We start from the raw sequence: 11,601 nt of genomic DNA, 5'->3' as shown, positions 1-11,601 counted from the left end.
ATCACTGTGTGTTTTAATATAAAAGGTAAGAGTACAAGTTTATAAAAGCATTGGAGGCACTTGAAACTTCTTTCTTGAGTATCTGAGGCAGGCCTAAAACAATCCAAATTCAACAACTTCCCCAACTTATTACTAATACATTAATACTGTTATAATAACCTAATAGCATTTCCATCATTCGATCAAGCAAACAGGATCTGCGTAAGAATCTTATGTTTGAAGATACATTTTTCATGATTGTAGCGATTGAAGTTGGAAGGGTGTCTGAGTTCAACAAATTGCTTCCCAAGAGTGCCTGTAGCAGTGAGAGTGCAAAGAGGAGTCAGTGCCAATGTGTTTTTTCCCAATAAAGCTTACAAAGAGTTCTTGCATTCAACATCCGATGTGACCTCCATTGACACCAATAACTGCAGTAGTGGCACTCGTCTGTCTTCAACAAAAGATGCCCTTCATTGCAATTAGATCGACGTCATTTCTTTATATCAATAGATTCAATCAATTTCTTGCATTAAGCTGGTTCTACCATTTCGATTTTTACTTACCTCTTCGTGCCACAACGCTATATATCACACGCCAAGGTAAAGGCTCGCAATTCTTTTGTATGGTCTTCTTCACACACTTGGAACTCTAATTTTCTCAGCGTTGTTTCATTCCTATACCATGACAGCTAATACACATCAATCCACCCTAATGAACAGGAAAACTAACAAAATTAAGTTAAAATCATTATAGCCCACCAAGTGGGCTATCAAGAACAGAGAAGCTTGGCCTTACGATTTATGTGGAAGCTTCTGCTTTGTCTATAATTAAGGTTTTGATTGTTTGAAAAGTTCTTCTAAGCAATGAAATAATCAGTCAGCAAAAGGATGATGCATACATTTCAGTCAAGCCGGCTGGGGGCGGCACAGCACTTGCCTTGCCATTTATAATATTCACTAAAATTCCTGCCGCAAATCAGAATCAATAATTTTAACTTCCTCGAACTCGACGTCCGTTGTTACCGGAGAAATGGTGGACACTGGTTTCACCACCGCGTCGAATATTCTCCACCATATATCTACATTCATCTCAGAAATACTTGTTCAATCCGACCTCCGAAAGCGCCTTCTCTCCACCGTGTACGATAACTTTTCACTTTCCGACGAGATTGCCCTAAAACCACTAGGGCTTGCAGCTGAAGCTCTCGAAAACGCCATCTCCGCCGACAACTCTTCGATCAAAACCTCCTCTCTCCGTTGTGCAGAAGAGCTACTCCTGTCCCTTCCTGAAAATCCTATTTCTTCTTTTCTATTATCCCTAATCTACGGCCTGAAGCACCAAAACCTCAACTCCGCTCTTAGCCTCCTGGATTTGTTCCTCTTGTACCCATCATTGGCTCGGTCCGAAATCGCTCCGATTCTGTTCGAGGAGCTCTTTCTCGGGCATTTTCTTCCGATATTTCATTGGTTCAACGAACAGAGATCAAAAATCCTGAAGTCGTTGGCCTCGAATGGTGGTGGGGAATATTCAAGGAGTGAGGCTGAGGGGTGGGAAGTGGTTCCATGCACGAAATCGCTGTCGAAGTTGAGCATCGACCAAACTTTGAAGCTGAAGGAACTGGAAAGCAATTACGAGAGGGTTTTGGACAGGAATTGCATAGATTTTGCGGAACATTTCAAAAAGATTTTGGAAAGGAAAGAGGAAAGTGAATGGATTGCAAGTCCGAAGGTAAAATTATTGAATAAGAAAGAGAAATGGAAGGAAATGGAGCAGATTCTAGAGGACAAGTTAAGAACAGAGCACCTAAGCTTACCCAATGGACGGTATAATGTAATATATTATTAATTGCTCTTCTTTATAATACCCTCCGTTTTACTATTTTACTATTTTACATTTATCGTTTTTTAATTATTTATTATAATATTTACTATATATATTTCTTAAATTAATTTACATTTCAAACCTATATTATTATAATTCAAATTGAAATAATCTATACTCATAATATTATAATAACTAACTTTTGGTAGTAGACACTTCTTTGTATTTTTTGTATTGTTTTGATATAAAACTAACCGTAATATTATCATTTTTGAAGAGTGATGGTTGAAAATATTGAAAAGTGTAGTATTGTGGTAAACTACGAAGGCTTTCACTTATTTTTTATAATTTAACCTTTTCCCGATCTATTTTTAAAGTCAATTAAATTATTTTCGGTTCACGCGTTGATCCATTTACTATTTTTAAGTTTGTAGCCAAAAGTAATATGAAAATTTACAAAACAAACTCATTAATTTAATTAAAAATCAAATTTTAAAAGGATAATGTTATGAATAGCAACAACAAAAAAATTGAAATTTAAACCAGATTATTAGATTGAAGCTCATCTTCATGCACATTCCACATAATTCATAACTTGGAGGAAAAAAATGAAAGACAAAAGAGCTCTTCAATGAAATAACGAATCAAGACTTCGTTTGTCTTTTTCAATATATATATATTGAACAATTCAAGATTTCATTTATTGTTGTTCTTTGACACGTATGCACAAATTTAGAAATTTCACTGTTGATTAAAATCCTATAATTTCTTCAACGGCTTCAATCTAAAGCAACATGACATTCACTTTCTTCTTCTCCTCTTTCGCATTCCGTAGCCAGTTTGGGTTGAAGAAGATCCAATTGTCTCGCTTGTTGAAGTCGACAGTGCCACCAAGTCAAAGTCGCCGTCGCCGTCGCCGTCGCCGCCACCATCGCCGTCTCTTTCTTCCCGAATTCCCGGACCACTCAATTTCAACGGAGAGCAAGAATCTTCCAGTGGGTCCAAAACCTTTTCTATCTTCAATTCGGCTGCCCAAGCTCAAGACGATTCTTCTAAAATCGAGGTAAAACGAAGAATCGATGTTAACAAGAAGGAAAAAGAAAAAACACTACCCATTTGTTCCCTTTTGAAAATATTTGTTTCCCTTTGTTTGTCTTTAGGAAAATGACGGCAAAACAGCATTGTTTGACTCTATACTCGAGACCCAGAAGCTAAAACAGACCATAACGTCCATGGAAGAATCAGGAACCAAATCAGCGGAGTTGGATTTTGCTATGGAGGATTCCGGCAATGCCTCACCGGAAAGTGGCGAAAGGTATAATACACCTTCTAAGGACTTTGTCTGTCCCATAACTTGCAACATCTTTTATGACCCAGTGACTTTGGAGACGGGTCAAACTTATGAGCGCAGTGCAATTCAGGAATGGCTTGAGAGAGGGAACTCAACTTGTCCAATCACTGGACAAAAGCTGGAAAATACCCAACTTCCCAAAACCAATTATGTGCTCAAACGCCTCATTGCGAGCTGGCTTGAAGAGAATCCCAATTTTGCTTTGGATAAACCTATTGATGAAGCCGACCCATTGGTTGTTTTGACTTCACCTGTTAGTGTCATAAGTCAAGCCTCCATTGATAGAGGCATGAAGGAGGTGAGGCGTGCAATTGTTAATCTCTATGCTTCTGAAGTTTTGGAGGAAGCAGAAGCTGCTGTGCTTTGTGTAGAGAGGTTCTGGTTGGAAGAGAATGTGGAAATGGATATACAACTTATGTTGTTGAAACCTCCCGTAATCAATGGACTTGTTGAGATCCTTGTCAATTCGGTAAATGAACAGGTTTTGAGTGCAGCAATCTTTCTTTTATCAGAGCTGGGATTCAAGGATGCTGCTGTGATTCAAACACTCTCCCGGGTCGAATCGGATGTGGATTGCATTGTGACTCTTTTCAAAGGAGGTTTCATGGAGGCTGTTGTGTTGATATATCAGTTAGGACTTTCCAGCCAGAGTTTACAAGAGATGGACATGGTGGGTTCTCTTTTGAATGCTATTAAGAAGAATGAAAGAGATGTGAATAAGATGCGTTTAAGCCATAAATCTGCTGCAGTGATTTTACTTAGAAAGATTTTGGGAAAGAGTAAAGAAGGTTCTTTGATTGCTGTTGTTGTGCTTGCTGAAAATGCAATTGAATGTATTATAGGTAGTTTGAAAGCAAAACAGGTAGAGGAGAGGATTTCTGCAGTTGGGATCTTGTTACGATGCATTCAAGAGGATGGGAGGTGCAGAAATATCATAGCTGATACAGCTGACTTAGCTTTGGTTTTGGAGAGTTTCATAGAAGTGAGTAACCACGAACAATTCGAGATCATTACATTTCTCTCTGAGTTAGTTAAGTTAAATAGGTATGTTCTTCTGGTCACTGTCCAGACATCTTTCTTTTTCAGCAATGTCTTGTGGGTAAATCCAATAGACTCAGACAAGTCCTGCAATAATGATTGTTATCCTTCTTTCTTTTCAGGAGAACTTTTAACGAACAAATTCTTCAAAACATAAAGGATGGAGGTGAATATAGCACTATGCACTCCCTCTTGATATACTTACAAACTGCCAGAAGAGATCAATCCCCTGTGGTGGCTGGCCTTCTGCTACAACTTGATGTCTTGGTATGAGTATCCCATTTTCTGTTGTAGCTAGGTACATTGAACTTTCGAATCTTTCTTTAACATGCTGTTCTTCTAGTTCAATGGGCAGGTTTATTCGCTGGTGAAGCAGATTTCTTTTACTTCTAAAGCACTATGTTTGTCATACCTACTAAATACAATGTTATCATACTTATTTATAGGTGGAACCGCGAAAGATGAGTATCTATCGTGAAGAGGCAATGGATATTCTTATTTCATGCCTTGGAGATTCCGACTTCCCAAGTACCCAAATTTCTGCTGCTGAGACGATAATGTCTTTACAAGGAAGGTTTAGCACATCTGGACGACCCTTGACTAGGTATTTTCTTCTTGAACGTGCTGGATTTACTAAAGGTCACAGGAAATCCATTCAAAGAGATACTATTAGAAGTGCTCCAGGAGAAGTGGAACTCACAAGGGTGAGCATTCTATAAATTTTGGACATTTTGTCGGTACTCAGATTTCTGTGTCTGGCTTACAAGTTGCTAGCTAATTCCATTAATCATACGCGGTTCTATATTCTATTACTCGAAAAATAATTTCCTTTCCTTAAAACTTGCACAAAAGGAAGAAGAGAGGGCAGCTGATGAATGGGAAAGAAAGATGGCATTTGTACTTATAAGCCATGACTTTGGGTTGCTCTTTGAACCATTGGCAAAAGGTTTGAATAGCAAATTTGCAGCGCTATTTTCAGCATGCTTTGTCTCTGCCACATGGCTCAGTCATATGCTTAGGAGTCTTCCAGACACAGGGATTTTAGAAACTGCTCGAGTTTGCTTGCTTGATCACTTCTTATCCATTTTCACAACGACAACAGATGTGGAAGAGAAAACACTTGGCTTGCTAGCAATAAACAGTTTCGTACATGAACCAGGTAGGTAGTAGCTTCTGAAACAAGAACAAGTGTTCCTGTATGAATGTTTTATATTTTCTGCAGTGCACGATACCTTCTGTTGATTGTTTAGATGTGTACGTACATTAGTTTCTTGCTATTTGAATTTCAGATGGACTGCAGTGCCTTAGTTCCAATATGAAAGATATTATGAGAGGTCTCAGGGAACTTAAGAGATCAACACCGTTGGCCTTTGAAATGCTAAAAGTTCTATGTGAGGAACAAGACTTGACTTCTGTAAGTTAGTTACACCTATTGACGTCTTTTTTAAAAAAATAAAAAGGTATATTGGTGTCTTATTCCAGCTAACTATAGAACCATGAAATGATTTCATATCCTTGTTCTAATGTAGGAATTCTGGTGTCATCAAGAACTGTTTCAAGTAGATTGCAGTACAAATGGAGAAGTACTATCAATTGCTTATTTCAAAGACAAGATCATCTCTGGCCATTCAGATGGAAGAATCAAGGTATCTTTACCCAGTAACAACCATCATTTTTGTTGGTCTAAATTCATCCTCGACCGTTCTTGATTGATCCATTGAGATAATATCTCTGACAGACTGTAATATTTGTTATTTGGTACAAAGCTATTCTTCCTTTATTTTGATCGCATATTCTAATATTCATATAATGGAAACATCTTTCACAAATTTTGCCAAATGTCTAATATTTGTGGATCCAAGGTTTTCTTTGTCAATATTATTTATTGTTATTTCTCCTGGATTTAATCATCTTTAAAGTCGAGAACTACTGAGAACTGGTTACAGGTTCACGTATCAAGATGCTTTTTCATATTTGAATCTTTCATTGATTAATGGCCATTAACTACTCTAATCTTACATAATTTGTGTCATAGTCCAATAATGTGAGTCTGCACTGGTTATAAATACAGCATTCAACGGAGTTTCTTGGACAGATTCTTATTCCCTTTTTGTATTTGGTGCTATCTGATTCTGATAACGGTGTTTTTGGTTGGCTTTAATTTTTGAAGGTTTGGGCCGTTAGAGGGACTAATCTTCATCTCATACATGAAGTTCAAGAGCACTCTAAGGGAGTCACCAGTCTAGTAGTTTTGGAATTCGAAGAGAAACTATACAGTGGCTCTTTAGACAAGACCATTAAGGTGCTTACACATCAATCTTTCTCTCTTATGTGCATCGAACTACACTTTAAAAACCATATTTTTTCATGAGCAGGTATGGTCTCTCGGAAGTGATACAATCCAGTGCATACAACTTCACGACGTGAAGGATCAAATACATAACTTAGTTGTTTCAAAGACAGTTGCTTGCTTCATCCCACATGGAGCTGGTATCAGGGTATCACATCAAATAGACAAATACCTTATGAAAACCACCAAATTTCATTTTTTGCATTTTATTCAGTAGAAGGTTGTCATGTCATTGACTCGTGCAAATATTGGCTAGGTTTATTCGTGGGGTGGGGAATCAAAGTTACTAAACTCAAGTAAACATGTCAAGTGTTTGAATCTTGTGGGTGGAAAACTTTTCTGTGGATGCCATGATAGTAGCATCCAGGTACTCTTTTTTCTTCAATCTTTTCATGAAGTGTTTTGTTTCTTGTGTCAGTGTTCTTAACGATGTGTTTTCATGATCTATTAGGAGGTCGATTTGGCTACAGGCACTTTAAGTTACATCCACAGTGGTTCCAGAAAACTGTTGGGGAAGGCCAATCCAATCCAGGCACTTCAAGTTTACGACGAACAGTTATTTTCAGCCAGCACTGCTTTGGATGGAGCAGCTGTGAAGGTACTCAGTTAACTTTCACACATTCCCTTGACTCTCTATCTGATTTGATTGAATACATAATATAAATAATATCAAAGTTTTTCATTTCAAAAAGATTTGGAGTACATCGAACTACGGGATGATTGGATCGCTGACAACTTCACTGGATGTAAGGTCTATGGCTGTAAGTTCAGATCTAACTTACTTAGGAGGTAAAGGAGGAATGGTTGAAATCTGGAGCAGGGAAAAGCACAACAAAATTGACACACTTCAAATGGGTAGAAACTGCAAGATTGTTTGTATGGCATTAGACGAAAGGGAGGAAGTCCTGGTAATTGGAACGTCAGATGGTCGGATTCAGGTAGAGAATACTTTCTATTTCGGATGGACGTACATTTTTATCTCGGACATGTTAACTACTTAGAAACATAAACTCTCCAATCTTACTGTATTTGTAAGTTTGAAAATGCTAAATTCTACTATATTTGCTAACAATTGGTAACTTCCTGTTTTCTTGTAGGGCTGGGGATTGTGACAGAAAAGAGGAATGGCCTAAAACAATCTTAAACAGTGTGATTTTGATACAAAAGTGTAAAAATAAATAAGTTTTTACTTAATTATAATTATTTCAACTAATTCTTTAATCATGCATAAGAAATATGTGATGTATTTTTCTTGAGAAATGTATGTACAGTCAAGTCTGAGAATACTTTTAGGTGGTGCAGCCATGGATGAGCCAAGAAACCGAACCAATCAACCATTGAAAAGCTTCTCTTGTAAATTTAGAGTAGATATAATTGTAGTCGAACTCAAAACTCAGTATAATGATACTGACTATATTTATATTTCTTACAGTTGAGCTTCAAAAACGAAAAAAAGAAAAAGAAAAAGACATCGCACATTAAATTTAGAGTGAATATATTAGGTAGCCAACCTAAGAAGGAGATTTCAAGAACATTTAAATATGGAAATATATGGAAATATATGGAAATGTAAGGTATGATATCACAAGAACAAGTAACCTCTAACTCTTTGAGAGGGCTAGAGGTTATGTGTAGCATATTGAATGTAATTCATATATAATGTGAATTTTAATTTTGAGTAGTTTGAAATATAAAACTTAACGAAATCATGGATAAAGTAGTGGAATGATTGAAATGCAATGTATTTTGAGATTTTAACCTCACTGAATGGAGAGTAAATCAGTCAAATTTTCCTTTGTTTTGAATATTAGAATATTCATGGTATTGGATCTGTTTTAATATATTTAATTTTTTAAAAATATGTACGTTATTCAACCTTAGATTTGTTTATCGCATTTTAATTTTTTTAAAAAAATGCTTTTAGATTATTCAATTCTTAATTTATATATCACTTGTATGATTTTAATTATAATATATCTTCACAATTTTCATTATCTTATTAATTTATTATTTTAAATTCGAATTAAAACATTTTGATTTGAATATTGTTATTTTTATTCTCAAACTATCTTTCAATAACTTATTTCTTCTATCCTTTTTATTGTTCTAATCATTCCTTATTTATTCTCTCACTCTTTAACGCTTTAATAATACTTTCTTATAAAAAAAAAACAATTTGTTCTTTCGATCTTAATCTTGATTTTAAGATATCAATGGCCATTAATTGCAATATAAAATATTATGGTTGTAGATCGAAGTAATTTAGTTTTGTTTGTGATTATTCTTTATTTTCTTTGATGTATATTTTGTGTTGAATTTGATTTCAAATGGTTTTGTTTTATTTTTTAACATTGATTTTGTTTTGATTTTACTTTGTATCAATATTTTGACCTACTTATATTATATGTATTAGTTGATTGATATACGTATTACATGATTTTCATTTTTTTTTCAATTTTATGCAGTTCATTATAGTATTATTAAATATATGAAGGATATAACTAAGTACGTATCATTATCAAGTATATTAGCAATATATTACTAAAATATATCAGCATATCAATAAAGTGAATCATTATCAAGTATATCAACCAAGTTTACAAGTGTATATCAATACTATATAAAGTGTATAAGTAGACTTCTAGCATATCAAGTGTATATAATCAATCAAGTATATAAGTGAAGAATACTATGTGTATTTGTAGTACAACAAGTGTATCAAACACATATGATCACGTGCATCAAGTGTATCAAACTTATCAATGAAGCCTTTAAGTATATCAAGGCCTATAAGGTGTCAAATGTATAAAGAAGAATCAAGTGTAACAAAGAGTATAAGATGTATTAAACGATATCGAGTGTATTAAAGAGTATCATGATGCATCAAGTTTAACAAAAGAGTATCAAGAAATAACAAGTGTATCATATGTGTCTCAAGTATATCAAATATATATCAATAACGAGGGAATTTTGTATATGTGGATTGAACTTTGTTTCTACTATTTTTGCAAATACCGTTTGTTTTCTAATATTGAGTATTTGTGCAAATTGAATTATATGGTTTAGTTGATTTCTTTTTGTTCATTAAAAAGCTTATTTTTATCCACTAACATAGCTATGTTTTAATAATTAACTAGTATATAGTTACATTTGCACGATAATAGTAATACAAAGTTATGGGATTTAACTAAATCTACCATTACACATATGGTATAATTATAACATAAACTCATGAAATCTCAATTAACTATCACTTATTTCGTTATTCGTAATTATTTTCTATTTTTCGATTTTAGTTCCATATTAAACTCCCAACTTCAATATCAAATGGAGTGAAATTTACGTTAAACTATTTGTTTTTAAATCTTCTACAACTCACTTGAAGGTTTGATGATCTAAAAACTAATGGGTATGTTACTAGAATTCCCTTGAAAGAGAAACTACTCCTAATTCACAATTTCCAGCAACCCTCGGCTTCCACGTGAAATTTCACCTATTGCCAATCACTTTCGGCTCAATCACTTTCGGCTCAAACGTTCTTTGTAAGAATAGTGAAAAAAATTGAATAAGCTTTCTCCAAATTTGAATGTAAAACCAGTGGTCTGTCTTCCCTTCCAATTTCCATCACTTTCTCATCAGATTCAGCTTAAGATTGGTTCATAAACTTTGTAAAAAATTGCAACATCTTTCGCTCTTTTGCTTCTCTTTTCATCTTTCTTCCTTTTCTCTTCTTCTTTATTTCGTTTCCCTAACAAGTAAATATCTCTGCCACCTCATGCACCTATGTCATATCTTTCTCCTTTCCTTTTATTTATCTGAACTAACCCACTTTTCTCTTTCTGTATTCTCTTCCAAGTTAAATATTCATCTTATACTACTCAGTTAATTTTCCTTTCTTATCAAGTTTACCTTTAACTTGCAAACCTTAAATTCAACTTTAACTTAATTAAATTAGACAATCTATCTACCATTATTGTAATAGTAAACAAAGCTTTGATTTACAATAATACTATATTAAAACATATTTTAATTTAAGAAAAATATTTGAGTTGATAGCCTAACATAATATATTTGTTGTTTTAATATTGTGTAGCCAAATCTAATCAATTAATTGTGGACATTTTTTATATTTTTTTATAGTGGGATGTAAATTTTTTATATTTTCGAAATTGTTTTATAAGGCGTTGAAAAAAAAAACTCAAATTTGTATTGTTTTTATAATGTATTACAAAATTTGGAAAATAGTTTTTGAAAACATAATTGAAGATGGCCTACTAAACATGTACCCATTCAACTTTGTGAATTTATTATTTATGAACAGCCGCCTCGAGATTATCTTTCGATATTATTTTTCTTAATTAATATAAAATTATTATTTTTATCCTTAAGTTTCGACTCTATATGCTTCAACTCTTCGAATTTTACTTTCTATTTCTATTTCCAATATTACATTTTTAACCTTAGTATTTTATTCGTATTGAAAAAACAATTCATAAAGTTTTTGAGAAATTCATAAAAATAAAGAAAATGTGAGTATTCTTTTTCTGGGTTGAAATGATAAAATAAAGAAATTAGTGACTATCCTTTTTCTTTGTTAAAAACATAAATAAATAAAGAAATAAAGAAATAGTATTTTGTTTACATGTTGGGGTTCAAATTTCAAAATATTGAAGTGAACAATTCAAAGTCAACATTGTGGAGGGTGATTTTGTAATTTCGATAATGTATATTCATTTACAATAATAAATTAATTTACTACAAGAAAAAGAGATTAAATAAATGAGAACAATTGAAGACTACACCCATTCCAACGGTCCTCCTCCTACGCTCTTAACCTTTCAAACTAACAATTTCTTTTTCCCTTTCATTCTTAAATTTTCCAATTTACTCACTCAACTATATACATCTTAATTACTTTAATTAACTCATATTTATTATCATTTTTTCTATTCAAACTTTAACATATCTAACTAAATTACCATTTTCAATCTAATTTCAAATTTTATCAATACTCATAAACTTCTAAATATTAAAGTAAACAGTTGCTCGTGATTGTCCAAAC

The 11,601-nt window shown here is 33.6% G+C and overlaps 1 protein-coding gene across 1 annotated transcript; it reads left to right on the top strand.

Annotated features, from left to right (window-relative positions):
• Positions 1-216: 216 nt before the first annotated feature.
• Positions 217-7,970, top strand: LOC101222168 (putative E3 ubiquitin-protein ligase LIN-1). Its single transcript, XM_011650255.2, has 14 exons — positions 217-1,809; positions 2,636-2,863; positions 2,961-4,195; positions 4,312-4,456; positions 4,636-4,893; positions 5,042-5,348; positions 5,479-5,603; positions 5,719-5,835; positions 6,360-6,491; positions 6,565-6,687; positions 6,796-6,906; positions 6,991-7,137; positions 7,232-7,477; positions 7,637-7,970. The coding sequence occupies exons 1-14, from the start codon at positions 1,009-1,011 to the stop codon at positions 7,649-7,651; spliced, it is 3,990 nt and encodes a 1,329-aa protein (XP_011648557.1). The 5' UTR covers positions 217-1,008; the 3' UTR covers positions 7,652-7,970.
• Positions 7,971-11,601: the final 3,631 nt, after the last annotated feature.

This window comes from Cucumis sativus, chromosome 1, assembly GCF_000004075.3.
Source record: "Cucumis sativus cultivar 9930 chromosome 1, Cucumber_9930_V3, whole genome shotgun sequence".
NCBI classification, from domain to species: Eukaryota; Viridiplantae; Streptophyta; class Magnoliopsida; order Cucurbitales; family Cucurbitaceae; genus Cucumis; species Cucumis sativus.
This window is presented reverse-complemented; position numbering and strand designations above follow the sequence as displayed.

What these genes read in the sequence shown, in the direction of transcription:
- LOC101222168 (XM_011650255.2), top strand. Translation starts at nt 1,009, where the DNA reads ATGGTGGACACTGGTTTCACCACCGCGTCGAATATTCTCCACCATATA. An exon ending in TACCCAATGGACGGTATAAT is followed by an intron (nt 1,810 to 2,635) that starts GTAATATATTAT and finishes CGCATTCCGTAG; the next exon opens with CCAGTTTGGGTTGAAGAAGA. An exon ending in CACATGGAGCTGGTATCAGG is followed by an intron (nt 6,688 to 6,795) that starts GTATCACATCAA and finishes AATATTGGCTAG; the next exon opens with GTTTATTCGTGGGGTGGGGA.